General features: G+C 53.1%; 1 protein-coding gene across 1 annotated transcript in view; it reads right to left on the bottom strand.

Moving 5' to 3' along the window:
* The window catches only part of Cdhr2 (cadherin related family member 2), a 36,340-nt gene extending 17,796 nt beyond the window's left edge, over positions 1 to 18,544 (bottom strand). Inside the window, exons 1-13 of the mRNA XM_076573380.1 lie at positions 18,453 to 18,544; positions 7,982 to 8,044; positions 7,653 to 7,724; positions 6,106 to 6,245; positions 5,954 to 6,007; positions 4,276 to 4,365; positions 2,703 to 2,792; positions 1,982 to 2,107; positions 1,752 to 1,898; positions 1,593 to 1,668; positions 1,386 to 1,501; positions 1,061 to 1,294; positions 9 to 164 (exon numbers count right to left, since the gene is read on the bottom strand). Of these exons, the coding sequence (XP_076429495.1) occupies positions 9 to 164; positions 1,061 to 1,294; positions 1,386 to 1,501; positions 1,593 to 1,668; positions 1,752 to 1,898; positions 1,982 to 2,107; positions 2,703 to 2,792; positions 4,276 to 4,365; positions 5,954 to 6,007; positions 6,106 to 6,245; positions 7,653 to 7,724; positions 7,982 to 8,033 (1,353 nt within the window). The 5' untranslated portion in view covers positions 8,034 to 8,044; positions 18,453 to 18,544. The remainder of the gene's footprint in view (positions 1 to 8; positions 165 to 1,060; positions 1,295 to 1,385; positions 1,502 to 1,592; positions 1,669 to 1,751; positions 1,899 to 1,981; positions 2,108 to 2,702; positions 2,793 to 4,275; positions 4,366 to 5,953; positions 6,008 to 6,105; positions 6,246 to 7,652; positions 7,725 to 7,981; positions 8,045 to 18,452) is intronic.
* Between the last annotated feature and the right edge of the window lie 873 nt (positions 18,545 to 19,417).

Here is a 19,417-nt window from a genome sequence, read left to right as displayed (position 1 = left end):
AACCATACCTGCACCAACATCACTGTGTTCTTCTCGTAGTCCACCATCTCCGAGTTTCTCACCACCACCTGCACACTGACATACCCTGCCGCTCGCTCTGGGGACACGTTGAAGGCTTCAGCATCTGGGCCCTCCAAGGACAGCAGGAAGGTACCATTGTCGCCCTGTAAAGGAGGGTGGCATAGTAGGGATTGACCCCCTGCAACTGCCTACCCAATCTCCAAGCTCAGGCCTTCTGCAGAAGCCCTGTCCAGTGAGACCCACAGAGGGAGGCAGAAAAGACTAAGACAACAATCCAGGCCCAGGAATTTGGGCTGGCTGTCCAGCTCTGCAATGCAGCCTCGGCCATTGAGGACTGCCCTCGGCACTGTGGGTCTCCAGGGCTGAAGAGAAAAGCCACACTCAGCCACTCCTTCCCAGGCGTCACCCACCACCCACGCCCATGCCATCCTGTTCCCTCAAAGCTGCCCTTCAGCACTAGCTACCGGCTGAGCACGCCCACCCGCCTCGTGTCACCACCTGGCACCCTCCACTCAACCCAATCCCATCAAACCATGACCTCACCCATCACTCAGTACCACCTCTGTGGCGTTCCTTCCCAGGTGATCACTCAGGCCACTCTAAACATGCCAGCCCCCTTTCCCTGATGCTCCCTACTTCCCCGAACCACGGGCTACCCAGAGCCAACAGCACCAACATCACAACCACTCACTGTTGCCTAGCACCTAATATCAACCTGCACTGCACACTGCTTCTGCTCGGCACCACCCAGCATTCCCCTGAACATTGCCAAGCAGCACGCAACAACCTCCACTTTGCAGGACTCACAGATCGGCGCCACCATTGTTACCATCATAGTTCTACCTTTATTCCCCATGGACTCCACTCATCATCCGGCCAGGTGCTCTGTAGTCCACCGCCCATCTCAACTCCAATCCTCACCCACTCTCTTTGCCTGCTTGCCCTCCCCTTCACCACTCCCTCCTCCCATCTGTGACCTTCCCCTCCTCAGCCTGGACCTCCTCTCCATCAGCGTCCCTCCCTCCTCGAGTGCACCTGCCTGGTCTGGGTCATAGGCCACCATGGTCAGGTCATCGATGGGGATTTGGGCAGAGGTATGCTCATCCACGTAGCCTGTGAAGGTGACTTGGGCCTCTTGGGGGCTAAAGGTGCAGGTTGGGAGGCTGCAGTTGTAGAATTCTGGCTTGTGGTCATTCACATCCGTCACTCTTATTGTGACCCACGTGCTCGCCTTGGCCTTTTGCCCGTAGATGTTAGGCTTCTCCTCAGTGGCCTGAGGCACAAAACAGAAGCCAGAGGGCAGAGACCGGTTCTCAGAGAGTGAGCTCTAAGGTCAAGGGCTAGAGAAGAGGAGTCACACTCACCGTCACCTGTATCCGTACTTCTTCATTATCGTCAAGCAGCTGCTCTCTGTCCAGGGGGGCGCTGACTGTGATGACCCCATCTTCCCCGATGCTGAACCAGCCGGACCTCGTGGAGTCTGATGGGGAGACACTTGCAGCAGCTATTCCAGGGGCTCTGACCACCCCCACTTACCCCAGCCCTCTCAGGGGAACACCCCCAGAGCTCACTGGTGATGCTGTAGGTCACGTGGTCATCGATGCCTTTGTCGCCATCCACTGCCTCCACCTTCAGCACCGAGGTTCCCTGGGAGGAGGCTGGATGAGTGCATTTGACCCTTTGCTTAGACGCTCACCACTACCCAGCACCCCCACCACCCCCACACATACCAAGGCCGCGTCCTCAGCCACGGAGGCTGAGTAAAACTCCCTGACAAACTGGGGGTCCAGGTCTGGCTCATCCACCACTGAGATGGACAGGAAGAGTGGCTGGGAGCATTGGGTGGTTATGGTGTTATTCCACAAGCCGCCTGAATCCTGTGGGTGAGAGGCCTTCTGTGAGCCAGTGCCCCAACTCTGAGCCCCCGGGGGCCCCCGGCTCTGCTGACACCCCCACTCACGCAGGCCTTCAGCTCCAGCTGGTAGAAGGCGCTCTTATTGTTGTAGCTGAGGCTGTCACTCAACACAATGGAGCCATTGTCCAAGATGTGAAAAAGATTCTTGCTGTCATCGGTGCTGGGGATGACCTACGACAGAGGATACTTGGGTGAGGCCCGCTCTGGACACCACCGCCCCTCACTCTTCACAAACCCTACTCTGAGAGACATAGGGTCAAATCTTGACTCTACCGCTGGCCAGAAACGCAAATGTTCCCAAGCCATGTAAGCTCTGAGCCCTGGTTTCTCCCCTTGGCTGCTATAATTGCTTCGGTGGGTTGAAAGTCAGTTTTTAGTTGGTGTTCAAGTGGTGGTGGGATCACTAGCAAGCCTGCTGTCACAGAACACATGTGCTGTGATTGTCGGGTGAGCTCGGGCAAGACCCAGGCCCTCTCCGAGCTTTGATCTATCCTGGAGGCTGTGAGTGCTTTAAGTTTGCAAGAGGCCTTGACCGTGCTGGTGAAGGGGGTGGGAGCAAGGTTGCTTCCTTCAGCAACCTGGCCAAGTGAGACTTCCCTGTGGTGGGCACGGGGAGGGAAGGGGTGGGTAGGGAAGAAAGCAGAGTGTAGTCAGAGAAGGGCTGGGGAAACAGGACTATGATTGCCTGTGGAGATGCTGCCCCCTGGTGGACGTGAGGCACAGTGAGGCCGGCTCCCGCCTGGGTGCCCCAGGGACTCTCACTCACCTTCTCGATGTAGTACTTCACTAACCCTCCTAGCCCGGTGTCCGGGTCCGTAGCCAGCACCGAGAACACCACAGAGCCGACTGGCAGGGTCTGTAAAAAGGGACTTTTCATCTGTGTGTCCATCCCATCCCAACCCTGGGCTAAGCCTTCAGAGGAGGCATCAGACAAGTTAAGATGGGACAGGCCTTCGGGCGGCTGGTGGTGCACGCCTCTAATCCCAGCACTTAAGAGGCAGGGGCAGGTGGATCGCAAGAGGCAGGTGGAGTTCTGGTCTACAGAGCGAGTTCCAAGACAGCCAGGGCTACACAGAGAAACCCTGTCTCCAAAAACAAAACCAAACAAACAAACAAACAAAAAGACAGGGCAGGCACCAGGACCCCTTCCCCCAAATAACCCTGCCTGGAAACTCCTTCCCTCACACGGCCTCTCATACCCCAGAGCTGGTTTATACTCTCTCAAGACCATCAGTGAAAGAACATTCAAGAATCCAGCCTGCCTGAGCCATCCCACTGCTCAGCATCCCAAGGGCTCCCTATAGCCCACACCCTGAGTCAGACTTCCTCAATCTTGGCTTCTGAAACTTCCTCATTCTTTCCAGAATATGGCCCAAACAATGTTGGTGGCCCTCAGAGGTCAGGCAGCTGCGGGTCTCTGCCCCTCCTGCCCCAGTCTCTGACGCAAGCCACATCACTGTCTGAGGACCTTTGCATGTGCTGTTCCTCAACCTGGAACACCCCTTCCCTGGAGATCCCTGGCAGGCCCCTTGCTCTCCAGGTCTCTGTTGGGAGGTCACCCACTCAGAAGCCAGGAGCAGCCCTTGCAGTGGTCCTTCCTTCCATCCTTCCCATCCTGTCATCCTTACAGTCTCTCATCTCTGAACCACCCCTTGCAGTTGATTTTGCTGGTTATCACTCGAGCTCTAGACTGTGAGACCTGGAGCATCACACCCAGAGGCGTCTTGGTCACCAGGTGGTGTGTGGACCCAGGACAGTGCCGAGAACATGGGTGTCGGGTAGGGCCTGTCCGGCAGATCTTATGCCTGATCCCACTTCAAAGGTTTCCCAACCACGTGATCTTGGTGATTCGGAGACCACACTTTGTTAGTCACGTGCAGCACTAGGGAACCTCCGGTTCAAACGGTTGAAGTGAGGTACCTCTGGCTGAGGAAAGAGCCACCGCACAGACCAGCCATTTCAGACACAGGATGAACACAAAGTGAGTGGATGAAAAAAGCCAGGTCTGTGCATGCTGGAAACAGAGAAATGGCCAGTCTTTCTGCTGGAGCCGGAGAAGTGGAGAGATGTTAGCTTGGAGCCAGCGCTGCCGGCTCTGCCCCTCAGGATGGAGGCAGCAAGTGAAGTAGAGATGACAGGCAGAGGGTGACATCAGCTGTGCCTAAGTCAGAGTACCCCCAGCTTTTCAGACGCATGAGAAGAGAGCTCCCTCTGCTTCCCGTTCCTACCGAAACAACTCTAACCCGAGGCCCTTGCTGGTAGACTGTGGCCCTGTCATTCCCAGCCTCGCACCTCCCCGGACTGCTCCCCATGCCCTGTCCCACAAAGACTGGAGATACCTCACTGATGCTGGTGGAGAACACAGAATTCTGGAAAACGGGCGCGTTGTCATTCCTGTCGTCCACAAACACCTGCATTTCCTTCCGCACCTGCCGACGAGAGAGCCCGGGTGAGGCCAGAAACGTGCTTCAAGATGCCAGAAGAGTTTGGGGGACACTACACAGAACTCTGCCACCTTTCTTCAGATGTATCCCCCTATCTCCATCCTCTCTCTCCCTCCTCTGTGTATGTGCACACATGTGCACTTATGCATATGTGTGTGTGTGTTCTACATTAGTTGAATGTGAAGGTGCAGGCGTTCAATTTTTAAAATCTAAATTGTCCTTGTTCTGTAACAGGGACACCACATGGTGTAGTTGTTTGGTTTTTGTTTTGTTTTGTTGTTTTTTGTTTTGCATAGCATGAACTGTGAGCAACCTGAGTTCCCATTGGAGGGGATCAGCAAAAGGACCCTGAGGCATCCCCATGCGGGAAACAGACATTACAGATGCATGGAGGTCCCTGCCTCATGCATGTGATGTTCTGTGAAACCTTGTGACTGCCAATACGATGTCCATCACAAGATGCAGCCCTTGGCACTGAGCCAGAACTGAGCCGACACAGCTCTCCTCTCTTCACTGACCTTTACTCAGACACAGCCTTCCCTAGCCTAGGCTGGCCTTAGACACACTATGTAGCCAAAAATGGACCTGACGGCCGGGCGGTGGTGGCGCACGCCTTTAATCCCAGCACTCGGGAGGCAGAGCCAGGCGGATCTCTGTGAGTTCGAGGCCAGCCTGGTCTCCAAAGCGAGTTCCAGGAAAGGCGCAAAGCTACACAAAGAAACCCTATCTCAAAAAACCAGCCGGGCGGTGGTGGCGCACGTCTTTAATCCCAGCACTCGGGAGGCAGAGGCAGGCGGATCTCTGTGAGTTCGAGGCCAGCCTGGACTACCAAGTGAGTCCCAGGAAAGGCGCAAAGCTACACAGAGAAACCCTGTCTCGAAAAACCAAAAAAAAAAAAAAAACAAAAACAACAACAAAAAAAAAAACCAAAAAAAAAAAAAAAAAAAAGTGGACTTGAACTCTGGATCCTCCTGCCTCCACCTCCCAAGCACTAAGATTACAGACATGCACAAGAAGAAGAGTGAGGAAGAGGAGGGTTGGGGGTACCCCTCGGTGAAGGAAAGAGGAAGAGGGCATATGGAGGTTTGGAGAGAACATCATGCCAGTCATTGAGTAGACGCAGTGGCTTTAAGACAATAGAAACAGAGGCTGGAGAGAAAGCTCAGTGGTTAAGACCACTCTGCTGCTCTTCTACAGAACTGGCATCAGTTCCCAGCACCCTCATTGTGGTGCTGCAGGCTTCAGGCATGCACATGGTGGGTGCATAGGCATACATGCAAACAAAGCATTCAACCACATAGAACAAAAATAAATCACTTTTAAATCAGTGTTTATATTAATGTAATCCAACACTGTACTTTTATATACAAAATCCTTATATAGTTAACAAATGTCAAACTCTTGGTCATATTGTATGACAAGGTAAACACATAATTTTGAAAGCAATCAACACTGAAGTATTATCAGCTGGGGCACTCTCTGCTTGCCTGAAATAGACACTTGATCAGAAGTGGACACTTGGGACCCTGTTTGTCCCAGCCCCAATCACCCTCCCCCTCTCCTTTTAACTCACTGGACTGTTGTGACCGTCAGATACGGAGATGGTGATCTTGAGGGAATAGTGTGTCTGGAGCAGCAGGGAGAAGAGGCCCTGTCAGTGTGAGACCCCAGCCATGCTCCCAGGACTCGGCCTCCAAGAGCTTTCCCAACCCCACCACTCTTTACCTCGTAGTCCAAAGGGCTGTCCAGCTTCACTTCCCCAGTGTCTGGGGTGACGGAGAAGAAGTAGGCATCGGAACCAGTAATGCCATAGGTCAGATGATCATTATCACTGTCTGTAGCCACCAACCAGAAGGCCACAGCACCTGCAGATGAACAGGATGTCCCAGGTCCATGGCCACCTCTGTTAGGGTGGTCTGGTCCAGCTGCCCACAGGGCAGAGATGCAAATGGGACTTGAAATCTGGGATTCTGATCCCCGCACCGTCCAGCCTCTCTTCCTGCCTCTGGGCACTAGACTTCAGTGAGACTAGAAATGCCTGTGCAGTGTTCTGTGGAGGAAACACTCTTGATTGTAAAGGCACACTGCCCATTTAATGACTAGTTGTTTGTTTGTTTGTTTAAGATTTATTTATTATGTATATAGTGTTCTGCCTGCATGCCAGAAGAGGGCGCCAGATCTCATTACAGGTGGTTGTGAGCCACCATGTGGTTGCTGGGAATTGAACTCAGGACCTCTGGAAGAGCAGCCAGTGCTCTTAACCACTGAGCCATTTCTCCAGCCCTGTTTTTTAATTTTTGTTTCTTTTTGAGAAAAAAAAAAAAAAGAAGAACTGTGTTAAATGGCCCTCTCTGTGATAAGAAAGACAGTTCCCGATTAGGAGATGCTAAGATGCAGAAAGACATGGTTCTGGTGCCTGAGGAAACACGGGAGGCAAGCCAGTGAGTGGGGACCTTGTCCGAGGTGCTCTGTCCTCAAGATGGTGAGGAGTCATGACTGAGGTCCTCTGTCCTCCACAACCTCGGAATCAACCAGTCACAAACGGGCTAGGACCCTCCTCAGCCACCCAAATCGGTGAGTACTCAGGTCTCGTGTAAAGTGATGGAGCATTTGGGTAGAACCCAAGCCTGTCCCCCTGACTTCAGTCCCTTCTAGATAACGGTAACACCGAGTATGGTGGAAGGGGCTGGTTTATAAAGTAAGGCCAAGAACAAAAGCTAACACCACTTTTCCCCCAGTATTTTAGCCCACGGAGGCTGAAGCCGCAATGTGAAACTGCCGGTGCAGAGAGCTGACATACATACGGTCATCCAGGGGCTGTTCCTCAGACATGGGCGGGGAGCCTGAGCCTATGTGACAACCTTGGGATAAATGCTCTGCTGTGGGATGTCTTCTGTATGCTGGGAATATGTGTGGCTATGATTGGTTAATAAAAAAGCTGCTCTGGCTGCAAGTCAGGTTATGGGAAATTCAAAGAGTGAGACAGGAAGAAGAAAGGCAGAGGCAGAGCAGACGCCACCACCACCAGGAGAAGCGAGACGTGAAAATACCGGTAAGCCATGGCCACGTGGCAACTTACAGATGAATAGAAATGGGTCAAGTTAGAAGAGCTAGCTAGAGAGAAGCCTGCCATAGGCCATGCAGTTGGTAATGAATATATGCCTCCAAATGATTATTTTATAAGCAGCTGCAGGCCGTGGGGCCGGGCGGGACTGGAGAAACCATTAGGCTACAAAGCTCTGCTCTGTCCCAGCACAGGGATCATTACTCACCCACTGGTAGGTCCTCTGGCAGAGTCGCATATGACATATTGTTCCCAAACACTGGTGGCCTGTTGGCTGTCACTGTAGGGACACACAGCAGGGGAGATCTGTACACCCTGAAGCCCACCATCAGCTGGTCCTTTGGATGCCTACCCTTATCCTTACAGGCAACTTTCAGCCCAGCCCACCCACCTAGACCCAGGCTCCCTATAGCCCTCCCAGGACCTGTCTAGGGTGGGCCATTCAAGCTGGGCATTTACTAGTGAGGACTGGTCCCCACAAGGCCCTGCTAGGGGTCCCCAGTTTAACACCGCTCTTGTGGGGAGGGAGGCACTCACCAGACAGCATGGAGGCAGACAGCAGTGCACAGAGCAGCCCCAGCCAGGCCATCGTGGAGGAACCTAAGGAAAGAAGTGTCAGGGAAAGGCGCCCGGGCCAGCCCTCCCTACTGCTAAAGTCCACTTGCCTAGGTCCGACCCCAAGCTTCGATGGCCTTCACTCTTTAGCTCTGCCATGGCCTCTACCACCTTCTATTCATCTTCCACAGGGAACTCGAGGGTAGGAAAGATGCTTGAACCTACACTTAGCCCCAGAATTCAGCACCCACTGAGTGCCGGGCACTGTTCTAAGTGCCTCGGGTGTGTGGCAGCCTGGTTTCTGTAATCATGGGGCAGCTGTTTATTACTGGGCTGAGCCGGGCAGTGGTGGCGCACGCCTTTAATCCCAGCACTCAGGAGGCAGAGGCAGGCCGATCTCTGTGAGTTCGAGGCCAGCCTGGTCTACAGAGTGAGATCCAGGAAAGGCTCAAAGCTACACAGAGAAACCCTGTCTCGAAACAAAACAACAACAACAAAAAAAAAATGACTAGGCTGAGTCAGTGGCATGCCTAAGGCTACACAGGAAGCAGTGACCAGACTTGATTTGAACACAGATCTTCTGACTCTGGAATTCACCTCAACCACCACTCTACCTCTCCTGTCTCACACACAATGGCACCGTCCAGAATCGAGGGTTCAGAGGGCCAGGTGGGTGGAGAGAGAGGGAGGCAGGAGAGAGAAAGGCCGAGGTGGCCATGAATCACGTAGCTGAGGTCCTCTATCACACACTCAGGGCAACACCCCTTCATATCTCTGCTCTAGAACTGTCACATCCAATTGTTCCTCCTCTGTTCCACTCCACTGCGTCACATGGGCCACCTTCCCCCCACCCCCATGTTCAGTGTCATCAGCCTCCCGAGGATTCCCCCTGACGAAAGCCTACTCCCTGCTCTCAAGCAGTCTCACCGTGCCTCTCGTCCTTTGCTTACAGCCCTGGGATGGTTCCTGGTTATCAGAGTACAAACTCCATATCAGAGCTTCCAAGATTCCCAGGGACCTCCCCAGCCTCATGGCTAACATTCCCACAAGCCACTGCTGCCCTACCAACCCTTTCCAACCACGTCTCCATCACTCTTGCATACCACCCTGCCCTCTGCAAATGAGGCTCCTGCTTTCCCAGCCACTCCCTTCCTGCTGATCTACAGGATGTTTTCTATCCACACACCTCAGTGCTTCCCAGAAGGAAATGACTCCTCCTCCCATCCTTATTGAAATGAGTGAATGAGTCCACGAATCCCAAGCTACCTAAGGCTAATATGGGACACTAGAGACTCAGCAGGGTGGTTGGTGCACCCCAGACTCTGTGTACAGTCCCCCTGGCTTCCTTGGGCAGAAGGTACACTGGCCTCTGCACTGTAGTGCCAGCTCCCAGTAAGCACAGAATAATCTTAGTGATTACTATTATGGAAGAAACTCAACTCTTGCCCCTTCGAGACTGATATCCCCACTCCTGGTGCCTTTCTTCCCCAAACTCTGCCATGGCTGGCTCCCTTGCACTCCATGTTCCCTCAACAGTCAAGTCTGGTTTCCACCTCCTTGTTGTCCACGGGCTCTGAAGGCCCAGCATAAGCCTTCTGTTTGATTCAGCTCCATCTTGCCTCAGTGTAGTGGTTTGAATAAGAACAGCCCCCATAGCCAGGTGGTGGCGGCACATGCCTTTAATCCCAGCATTTAGGAGGCAGAGGTAGGCGGATCTCTGTGAGTTTGAGGCCAACCTAGTCTACAGAATGAGTTCCAGGACAGTCAGGGCTACACAGAGAAATTCTGTCTCAAAAAACAAACACAAAACAATAATAATAATAATAATAATAATAATAGCCCATAGGTTCAGATATTTGAATACTTAGTCACCAAAGAGTGGAACTATTTAAAAGGATTATAAAGATTAGGAGTAGGTGTGGCCTTGTTGGAGGAAGTGTGTCATTGGGAGTGAGCTTTGGTCTTACAAAAGCCCAAGCCAGGCCCAGGGTCTTTCTTTTTCTGTTGACTGCAAATCAGGATGTAGATTTCTCAGCTACTTCTCCAGCACCACGTCTGCCTGCACACCGCCATTCTCCCCACCAAGATGATAATGGACTCAACCTCCAAAACTGTAAGCGAGCCCCAATTAAATGCTTTTTATAAGAGCTGCTGTAGTCATGGCGTCTCTTCACAGCAATAGAACACTGACTAAGACACGCAGTTCTGCCCAAACTGATAGAAGACACTGAGTGTGAAGAAGAGTGTCAGGGGTTGAGGTACCGGCCATTTTAAATGTCTGCTGACATGTTCTGAGTGCCTGCTACGTGATGAGTGCCCCTACTTAATCCCTCAACAGGTACTGGCTGCCATCTACATCTACCACACACCAGACCGATTTCCAGCCCTGGCAATACACAGTGAGCAGGCAGGCAGGGGCCGGCCTTGCTCAGCTGATGGCTGCCCAGATGTCTGCTGGTGACCCCATCATGAAGGGAACAAGCGTGGGGAGGGGGCGGGTCAAGGACATAAAGAAGAGAAATTATTTTAGGTGGTATGGCAGATAAGTAGTCTTATTCTTTTTTTTTTTTTTTTTTTTTTTTTTTTGACATTTCTCTGCAAGGAAAGGAAACTGTATCTGCATCCTTATCACCCTGGCTGGCCTGGAACGTCATCTGCAGAGCAGGCTGGCTTTGAACTTGTGGCATTCCTCCTGCCCCTGCCTCATGAGTACTGGCTGAATCAGGCTTGCTAATTATGGCTTTTTATTTTCTGTAGTTTATGATCTTCTGACGTGTTTGGGGTGTGGCTGGCTGGAGAAGACTAGAGCTAATTCCAGAGACAGCAATCAAGGCCTTCAGACACACCTTCCTGTACAAACCGAACAATTTAGAGCCAGAGTTCCAACCACCCTTCAATGTCTCACTCTCACACCAAATCCAGGACCGTGTACTACACAGCTAGGTGATTATTCCTGCATCCCAGGGTACCCAGAGATTATCCACAACCAGTCCTGACTGGTTGCACTCTGCCTTCCTTCCCATGAAAACTCAAGAAAGGCCCTGACATGCCTGCCTTCCCTCCCTCCCTCCCTCCCTCCCTCCCTCCCTCCCTCCCTCCCTCCCTCCCTCTGCTTTCTGGCCCATCTGGGCTTCCTTATGTGGCACTAGGGCAGGCTCCTTCCTCTTGGAACAGTGAGTGACCACATTTGCTTTCAGTGTTTAGTGTCTGTGTCATAACTCAGTCTTTGATGGCTCTTGACTGAGCCATCAACATCCTGTGCTGCATACTTTTATGTCAGCTTGACACAGGCTGAAGTCATCTGAGGAGAGAACCTCAAGTGAGAAAATGCTTCCTAAGATTGGACTACAGGGCATTTTCTTAATTAGTGATTGATAGGGGAGGGCCCAGCCCATGGTGGGTGGTGCCATCCCTGAGCTGGTGGTCCTGTTTCTGTAGGAAAACAGGCTGAGCAAGCCATGATAAGCAAGTCAGTAAGCTGCACTCTTCCGGGGCCTCCTGCCGTTGAGTTCCTGTCCTGACTTCCTTCAATGATGAACAATGATTTGGAAGCATAAGCCAGATGAAATCTTTCCTCCCCAACTTGATTTTGGTCATGGCGTCTCATCACAGCAACAGTAACCCTGACTAGGACACACCCCATGAGAACAATGAGGACATCAGAAAGAGCCATCATCATCAGAACATGGCACCAGAGATGCCTTCTGCCAAGGCTGCAAGACTGGCAGACTCCCCTTCTTGCCTTTTGAGCCAGGAATGAACAGCTGTGCTGGAAGGCAGCCTGAGCCACCTTTGAATGGACTGTCACAGAGGGGAGCAAGCTGCCAGTGGCATCCTGTGGGCACAGAGAGGGACTGGCCACTCAGAGCTCCTGTTTGACAGTCAGTTCCCAGTGGACAGAAGGAAACCACACCGACACAAAGCCTGTGCCTGGGATACATACCCACGCAGAGCCCTGCCCAGTCGCAAGCTTTCTAAGCAGGATGGTGGGGGTCAGGGTTTTGTTGTTATTTGTTTGTTTGTTTTGACTAGCTTGGAACTCCCTTTGTAGACCAGACTAGCCTTGAACTCACACCTACCTGCCTTTGCCTCCAAAGTGCTGGGATTGAAGGTTGTTTTGTTGTTGTTTTTGAGACAGGATCTCTATGCAGCTCTGACTCTACTGGAACTCTCTATGTAGACCAGGATCACTTTGTAGTGTGGCCTCCAGGAAACAAGTGTCACTCACAGCCCAAGGCCACCAACTAGGGTTACCTAGATTCAGCCGTGGTCACAGAGGCAGGGAAGTGAGCAAGCACAATAAAACTGACCTCCTGTCCCCCACAGAATCCACAGCCACACCCAGAACTGCACATTCAAGCCAATGAGAGTGTGGAAAGACCAACTCTGAAGACCCATAAAATGCAAGAGACCCAGGAAAAAGTGTAATAATTGGTAACCCCAGAGTGATACAAGAGGCTCCATGAAGACCAACATCCAAGAACAGAAATGTCTCAAAATGTGGGGCTTACTGCTGGCATTTAGTATGTAGAGACTCTACCATACAGGCCTGCTCCCACCGAGAATTACCCAGTCCCCATTCAATAGTGCTGGGACCATGAGCCCCTGAGGCTGCCAAGCTGTGAGAAAGATGCCCACTCCGTCCCACTACTACCGCCTTGCACAAAATCCTAGCTGAGGACCCAAATACCATGAGCAGAGTTTAGCAATTCTTGCTACACCTAATCTAAATTCCTACAGAATCATAAATATTAATAATAATAGACTGTTTGTTTAAGCCACTGTGCTCTGGAATATTTTATTATACAGCAGTGAGTGGCCAGAACATTATTTCTGCAAAACGCTGAAAAAAAATTATTTCCAACCTAGAATTCTATCTATACCCACTAAAATCATTGGTCACACAGTCTTAGATTCGGCCCAGATTTTTACCTCTCAGGAATCAAGTGTAGGAGTCAGCCAGAGTCAGGAAACAGGGTGCCAGCCCCGAAGTGGGGAGGTAGCTGATCACCAGTAGACCCTGAAGACTAGGGGCTCCCACATCCTGCGGGAGGTTTGCGTCTCTGGCAGAGTGAGGGGATGGACTTGTGAACTGCAGAAAACCAAGCAAACAAGGCCAGTGAAGGCGGGAGTCGGGGGTCAGTCCTGGTGGGCGACTCAGACAAGGCCAGTGAAGGCGGGAGGGCGGGTCAGTCCTGGTGGGCGACTCAGACAAGGCCAGTGAAGGCGGGAGAGGGGGTCAGTCCTAGTCGGTGACTCAGACAAGGCCAGTGAAGGCGGAAGTGGGGGGTCAGTCCTGGTGGGCGACTCAGACAAGGCCAGTGAAGGCGGGAGTGGGGGGTCAGTCCTGGTGGGCGACTCAGACAAGGCCAGTGAAGGCGGGAGTGGGGGGTCAGTCCTGGTGGGCGACTCAGACAAGGCCAGTGAAGGCGGGAGTGGGGGGTCAGTCCTGGTGGGCGACTCAGACAAGGCCAGTGAAGGCGGGAGTGGGGGGTCAGTCCTGGTGGGCGACTCAGACAAGGCCAGTGAAGGCGGGAGTGGGGGGTCAGTCCTGGTGGGTGACTCAGACAAGGCCAGTGAAGGCGGGAGTGGGGGGTCAGTCCTGGTGGGTGACTCAGACAAGGCCAGTGAAGGCGGGGGGGGGGGGGGGACAGTCCTGGTGGGTCACTCGCTGCTCTTCATGAGCCTGTGTTCTGCTCGGCTCTGCCCTGGGGATAGTGCGGTGCCAGCCCACGTTCTGTAGCTCAGGTGTCATCCCCCCCACCCCACCCCACCCCCGCCCCGTGTTCTGAGATTGCAATGCAGAGGGCAGAGCACAGCAGCCAGGGCAGACAGGGGCAAGGCTTGCTACAAATGGAGGCAGGGTCTGTGTTTGGGGCAATGGTGCGGGGTGGAGATGGCTGTGAACGGATGAGAGTGGGGTGTAGGTGGAGGTGATGGAGGTGATGATGGAGGTGATGGGGTGATAGTGGGGGTGGGGACAGTGGCAGGTGGATGAGAAGTTGGGGGCAGCAGAGTGCTGATGTGCCATGTGAAGAAGGTCCTGGGCTTTCTTGCTGGCTGGGCACGTGAAGACCTGACATCTCCACGGGGTTATAGCCTCGAGCCTAACTCCTTTGTCCTCTCTTCAATCCTTTTCCTTCTACTGGAAGTAAAGAAACAAGCACAGGCTGATCAGTCACTGATGTGTGTACAATTTATCCCTGTCACAAAGTTCATCTCGGCCAATCTCCCAAGAAGGAAGTTTCTCCACCCAGCTCATCATGGGAAAGGGAGCAGGCAATGAAGGGCAGTGCTGGGCTGGCCCCTTGGCTTAGAAGGAACCCACCACAGTCATTGACAGGACCCCAGTCTAGTGGGGTATGGTGATGCCTGTAACCCCAGCTAGTTGGAGGGTGAGGCAGGAGGGTTAAGTCCAAAGCTAGCCTAGAAACCTGGGAAGGCTGTACCTCAAAATAAAATTTAAAAACATTGGGCTGCCATGCTCAGGGCCCTGGGTCCCATGCTCAGCAGGGAACCCACCTTTGTTCTCCCTTTTCAGGGCTTCGCTTTTCTCTTCCTCCTCCTCTTCCTTCTCCTTTCTCCTTCCTGCTCCTCCCTCTCCCTCTCTCTTTCTGATGTGCCATGTTTCCCCCCAGGCTCCACAGCACCGCCAGAGAGGTGAGGCTGAGGAAAAAGGAACCGAACTGGGACCTTCATTCTCCAAGGCCACCAAGACCTCCATCACAGCCCCCTTCCTGATCACCATCCAGGCAAGCTCCGCCCACTTTCCCTCCTGTTCACATAGTGAAACTCAGATGATGGTGATCCACATCTGCGTGCTCACGGGCCATCTCCCCTGACTCGTCACTATCTCCTGGGAGGGAGAGATGGCTTAGCTGCTCCTCTTTGCCTCTTGGGAACCTTAAACCTCTGGGGAACCGGCTCTCCTGCCCAGTACTCCACAGCAGTCGCAGGGGCCATGCCCAGGGCACCTTTTGGTCCTCTTCCCAGACTGCATGAGCTGACCCCGGGTCTCACTCTCTTGTGGCCTTTATCACTGTGACTTTTCACAAACATACTCATTGATCATAATGAGGCCAAAGTTCTGCAGTCTGCACTGCCGTCTCCTGGATTCTGTCACTTAAGAAAAATGTGTTGTGCGACAGGAAAGCATCAGGGGACCTCGTCACTTGGATGGGCACAGCCACTCCCAACATCATGCCTGTCCAAAGCTCATACGGGCTGTAGGACACACTTCCCACCCTTGGCAAGCCAAGTCCTTAGGGGACCTGGGTCTCTCCACAAGTGGCGCTCTTGCTCCCTGTGGCGTCCTGTCCGCGGCCCACACCCTGAAGTCTCGCCCTGCATTTGCATGGGTCTCCTCGGCCCCAAAGGCCCTCTGTGTCCCTTGCCATTGAGCAAATTCTGTCTACCCTACAGGCTCAGGTCACAAATGGAGCCTCTGAGCCCCAGTCAGGGGACATTTGCTCCAGGACATAAGGGAGAAGAAAGTGAGGGGAGGTGCCCAAGGACTCGGGCTAGGGAAACTCACCCCTTTTCTCCTATGGAGAACCTCAAGTCAAAGTCGGGTGTGAAGTGAGACCCCACTGATGTCAGCCACTGACCACTGTGCACCTGATTCAGTTTGCTTCTTAGGAGATGGGAGGCTGGGCCTGGAGCACAGCCAGTGTCCCATTAGTCAGGAGGCAGGAGGTCTCCAGTTCTAGGCTAGCCTGAGCTTTAAAGAACGAGCCTGTGATAAGGAAGGGAATGGCTCAGTTGCCTTTAGCCTACTGGCTATGGGTGGGTTAGGACTTCTGTTGGTCTTTTCTGTATCGAACACACAGATTGCAAGCCCAGTGCCACTTTGAGATCTTTGGCAGCAATTAACCATGCAGCTCACACACGATTGAGCCGGTATGATAATGAATATTCAGAGACGAGTAATGCCTGGGGGACACTCACCAACCTAAGACAGAGCACCTGTGTGGCCTGGGCAGGCGTCTCCATGACGGGTAAGGTGACCTGCTGACGTCCCACACAACCCAAGTCAGAAGCTCATTTTTTAATAAAAGGGGGACCTGCAGGGCCCTGGCCCCTGTTTTGGGTAACTGTTGCCTTGCTTGCGGACCTTGACCTTGATATCCACCCAGTGCTAATTCCCTGCCATGTTCCACCCTCCTGAATGCTTAAGGGAAGTTCCTTGTCTATGTATCCTGAATAATGGGCATTAACAGCTCAGATGCAAGATTGCAAAACATCACTAGTGAACTTCTGCCCTCCGGGGTCCTCCCATTGTGCTGTAAGCCTGTATTTAAGACCTCCTACCCCCTTCAAGAAATGACATTCGACATTTAAAATTATATATATATTTGAATGAATACTGTGAATGTAATCTATGAATACCACAAATGTGATTAATATCATGAGCGTAATTTAAATAAATAAATAAATAAATAAATAAATAAATAAATAAATAAATAAGAACGAGCCTGTAAAACAGAGAAGCAGGGAGGGAGGGAGAAGACAATGGGGATGACGGAGGTAGGGAGGGGAAGAAAGAGAACAGAGGTGTGGGGGGGGGGGGGGAGAAAGAGAAATCTAGACCCCGGAAATGCCAGGTCCTTGCTCCCAAGCTCCCATCCCATTCACTTGAGGCTGAACAGGAAGCTCTCTACCACAGCAGGGGAGCTGTGAGGGACAAGTTAACTGAAAGCGATTTCAGAGTATTTAGTGGAGAAGAGTTTGCTCACTCCCGACACAAAGACGTGAGACCTGTCTGGGTGAGAGAGAGGCCAATACTCTGATCTAATCATAAATGACTATGGATGCGGAGACGCTATGCTGCTCTTTACCAATATGTTCAATTACTTTGTGTCCGTTAAAAATAAAAATATACATCTACTCATGCTGTAAAGTGTCTGAGGAAAGGTCAGGAGCATTAGGGACTCCCAATCATTCTACGAACCCCCATACCCAGGCCATCCTCTGCTGGGCCTGACCCAGCAAGGGCTCCTTCCCCTCAGCTCAGAGGATGCTTTGGCCACACCTCACAAGACTCCAGGAAACCGAACACCTCTAGAATTCGATCCACTGGGAGTGGGGACCCCATACCTACCCAGGACTTCTGGGAGGACCCCAGGGGAAGGGACCTCTTCCTCTGCTAAAGGCCCGGCCATGCCCCCCCCCCCCCAGCCACCCACTCATCCTCATCCCCACCGCAGCTCCCTCAGTCCTTTCTTTCACTTCCGCTTTCTTTTACTCCTTCCCACAGCTGCTCCCCAGGAAGCGGCTGTTGTACAGTTACTTTTCATCACCCTAAAAAACGGCAGTGCAGAGGGACGGCCAAGAACAAGGGAGAGAGGGTGAAATGCCAGCTACAAACGAGGCTGGACCCAGGTGCCCCTCAGCTGTCCCCACAGGGGCTGCTCCTGATCCCACCAGCCCAGCTAAGTGGTCCAGATACAAAGACAGGGACCCAGGGACATTTGAGCTTTCTTCCCCAGGGATGCCAGGCTTCCTGTAACCAGGGGCAATGTCCCCCCTCCCCAAGCCAACTGCTTCTTCTGGGAGACAGGTATGGATCAGGCCCCGGGTCTGGATTCCAGCATTTCACATACTGGCTGTCCAGCACCAGGCAAGCCTGGCTCTCCCTCAGCTTCGTTCCCCTGCTGAGGAACAAGGTGGGGGTCAGGCTATGGCCTGTGCTGACCAGGAGAACATCAGTGTTCTCTGAAATCAAGCCAACAGGCAAGTGAGTCCTGTCTGAACAAGGGCTGGTCTGCCAGAGCCTTCACCCTGTGACCAGAACAAGGACTGAGCTAGGGTTGGCAGGGCTAGCATGGTTAGTACTCCCTGAGGTGACCCAGCACTTGATGTCTGAGTCTGTGACAGACAGCCTCCATACCCCTACCCTGCCTGCTTTATGAGCCCTCCAGGGGCTCCTGGTAACACCACGCCCACTCTACAGATGCAGAAACTGAGGCCCAAAGGCAGTCAGCAGCCCACTCAAAGTATGAATGGAACTGAAAGAAGATCTGAGGCCAGCAGAGTGGAGCCAGCCTTTCTCCCTCAGGCCCAGGGCCAGACTCAGCAATCTTCCTCACCTCTTTCTGGATAGTAAATGAGGTGGTTAATTCACTTCCTAGGGGCTCTTCCCCCTCAGTCTTGAAGGATCCCTTCGGCTGCTCCAAATACCCCCAGGGTCTTGGGAAGGCAGAACCGGGGCTGCCTCAGCCTGGAGAGGAAGTCTTAGCCCTACACTCTAGAAGAAACAGGCTTCACAGGTGGCCTCACCAACTCAAGCCTAGTTCTGCCCAACCCAGTAAAGTGGCTAGTGCCACAGCTAGCTTCTGGCCCCTGGTCCGTCCTTCCCCCCACCCCACCCCACCCCACCCCGCTCCCCCACAAGTGTCAGCGAATGAGTCTGAAAGACCCAAAGTTTGCCTCAATCCCAAGGACCCCAGCTTACCCCTGGCTAAGAGCCTCCGAGGCAGCTGAGCTGGATGTGCCCCGGAAGGGGCACGGAGGCAGTGATGTGCACCAGGCACAGGTGGGCACCGTCTGGAGCCAGCAGCCCGCAGACTTTGGCACCATCTCCACCTCCCCTGAACAATCATTAACCCTGCAGAAACCACACCTCCTCCCTCCGAAGGCACCGGCTGCAGCTGGAGCAGGCAAGGCCCCAGGGCTGCAGTAATGCAGGGACAGGCAGACGCCCAGCCCAGGGACCCGCTGCAGGCTGGAGATGGTGCCAGTCAGAGGGCACATCAGGGCCTCTCCTGGCTGCCCTTCGGTGGCGGGGACCTGTGGAGAAGCGGGGTAGGGAGAACAGGTGAGATGAAGGAACTTGTCAACTGTCAAGCACTGAGCCTCCAGCCCAACCCCTGAGGCTGGCATGAAGGGGACACCCTGTGGCTGGAACAAGGCCCTCCCAGTCAATATCTGTCCCCGCTAAGCAGGCAGGCCCTCATGTTGGTTCATGATCTTTTGTTGTTGTTGTTGTTGTTGTTGTTGTTGTTGTTGTTGTTGTTTTGAGCCAGGGTTTCTCTGCCTATCCTGGATCTTGCTCTGTAGACCAGGCTGGCCTCGAACTCACAGAGATCCACCTGGCTCTGCCTCCCGAGTGCTGGGAGTAAAGGCGTGTGCCACCACTGCCCGGCTTTTTCCCTTCTTTTTTAATTTAAGAAATTTTTTTATTCATTTTACATACCAACCACAGATCCCCCTCTCATCCCTCCTCCCGCCCCCACCAGCCTTCTCCCCACTCCCCACCCCCTCCTCCATGGGGAGTCAGCAAATCTGGTACATTCAGCGGAGGCAGGACCAAGGCTCTCCCCCCTGCATCAAGGCTCAGCAAGGTGTCTGACTATAGGTAATCAGCTCCAGAAAGCCAGTCCATGCACCAGGGATGGATCCTGATCCCACTGCCAGGGG

The sequence above is a fragment of the Peromyscus maniculatus genome, chromosome 5, assembly GCF_049852395.1.
Source record: "Peromyscus maniculatus bairdii isolate BWxNUB_F1_BW_parent chromosome 5, HU_Pman_BW_mat_3.1, whole genome shotgun sequence".
Taxonomy (NCBI): domain Eukaryota; kingdom Metazoa; phylum Chordata; class Mammalia; order Rodentia; family Cricetidae; genus Peromyscus; species Peromyscus maniculatus.
This window is presented reverse-complemented; position numbering and strand designations above follow the sequence as displayed.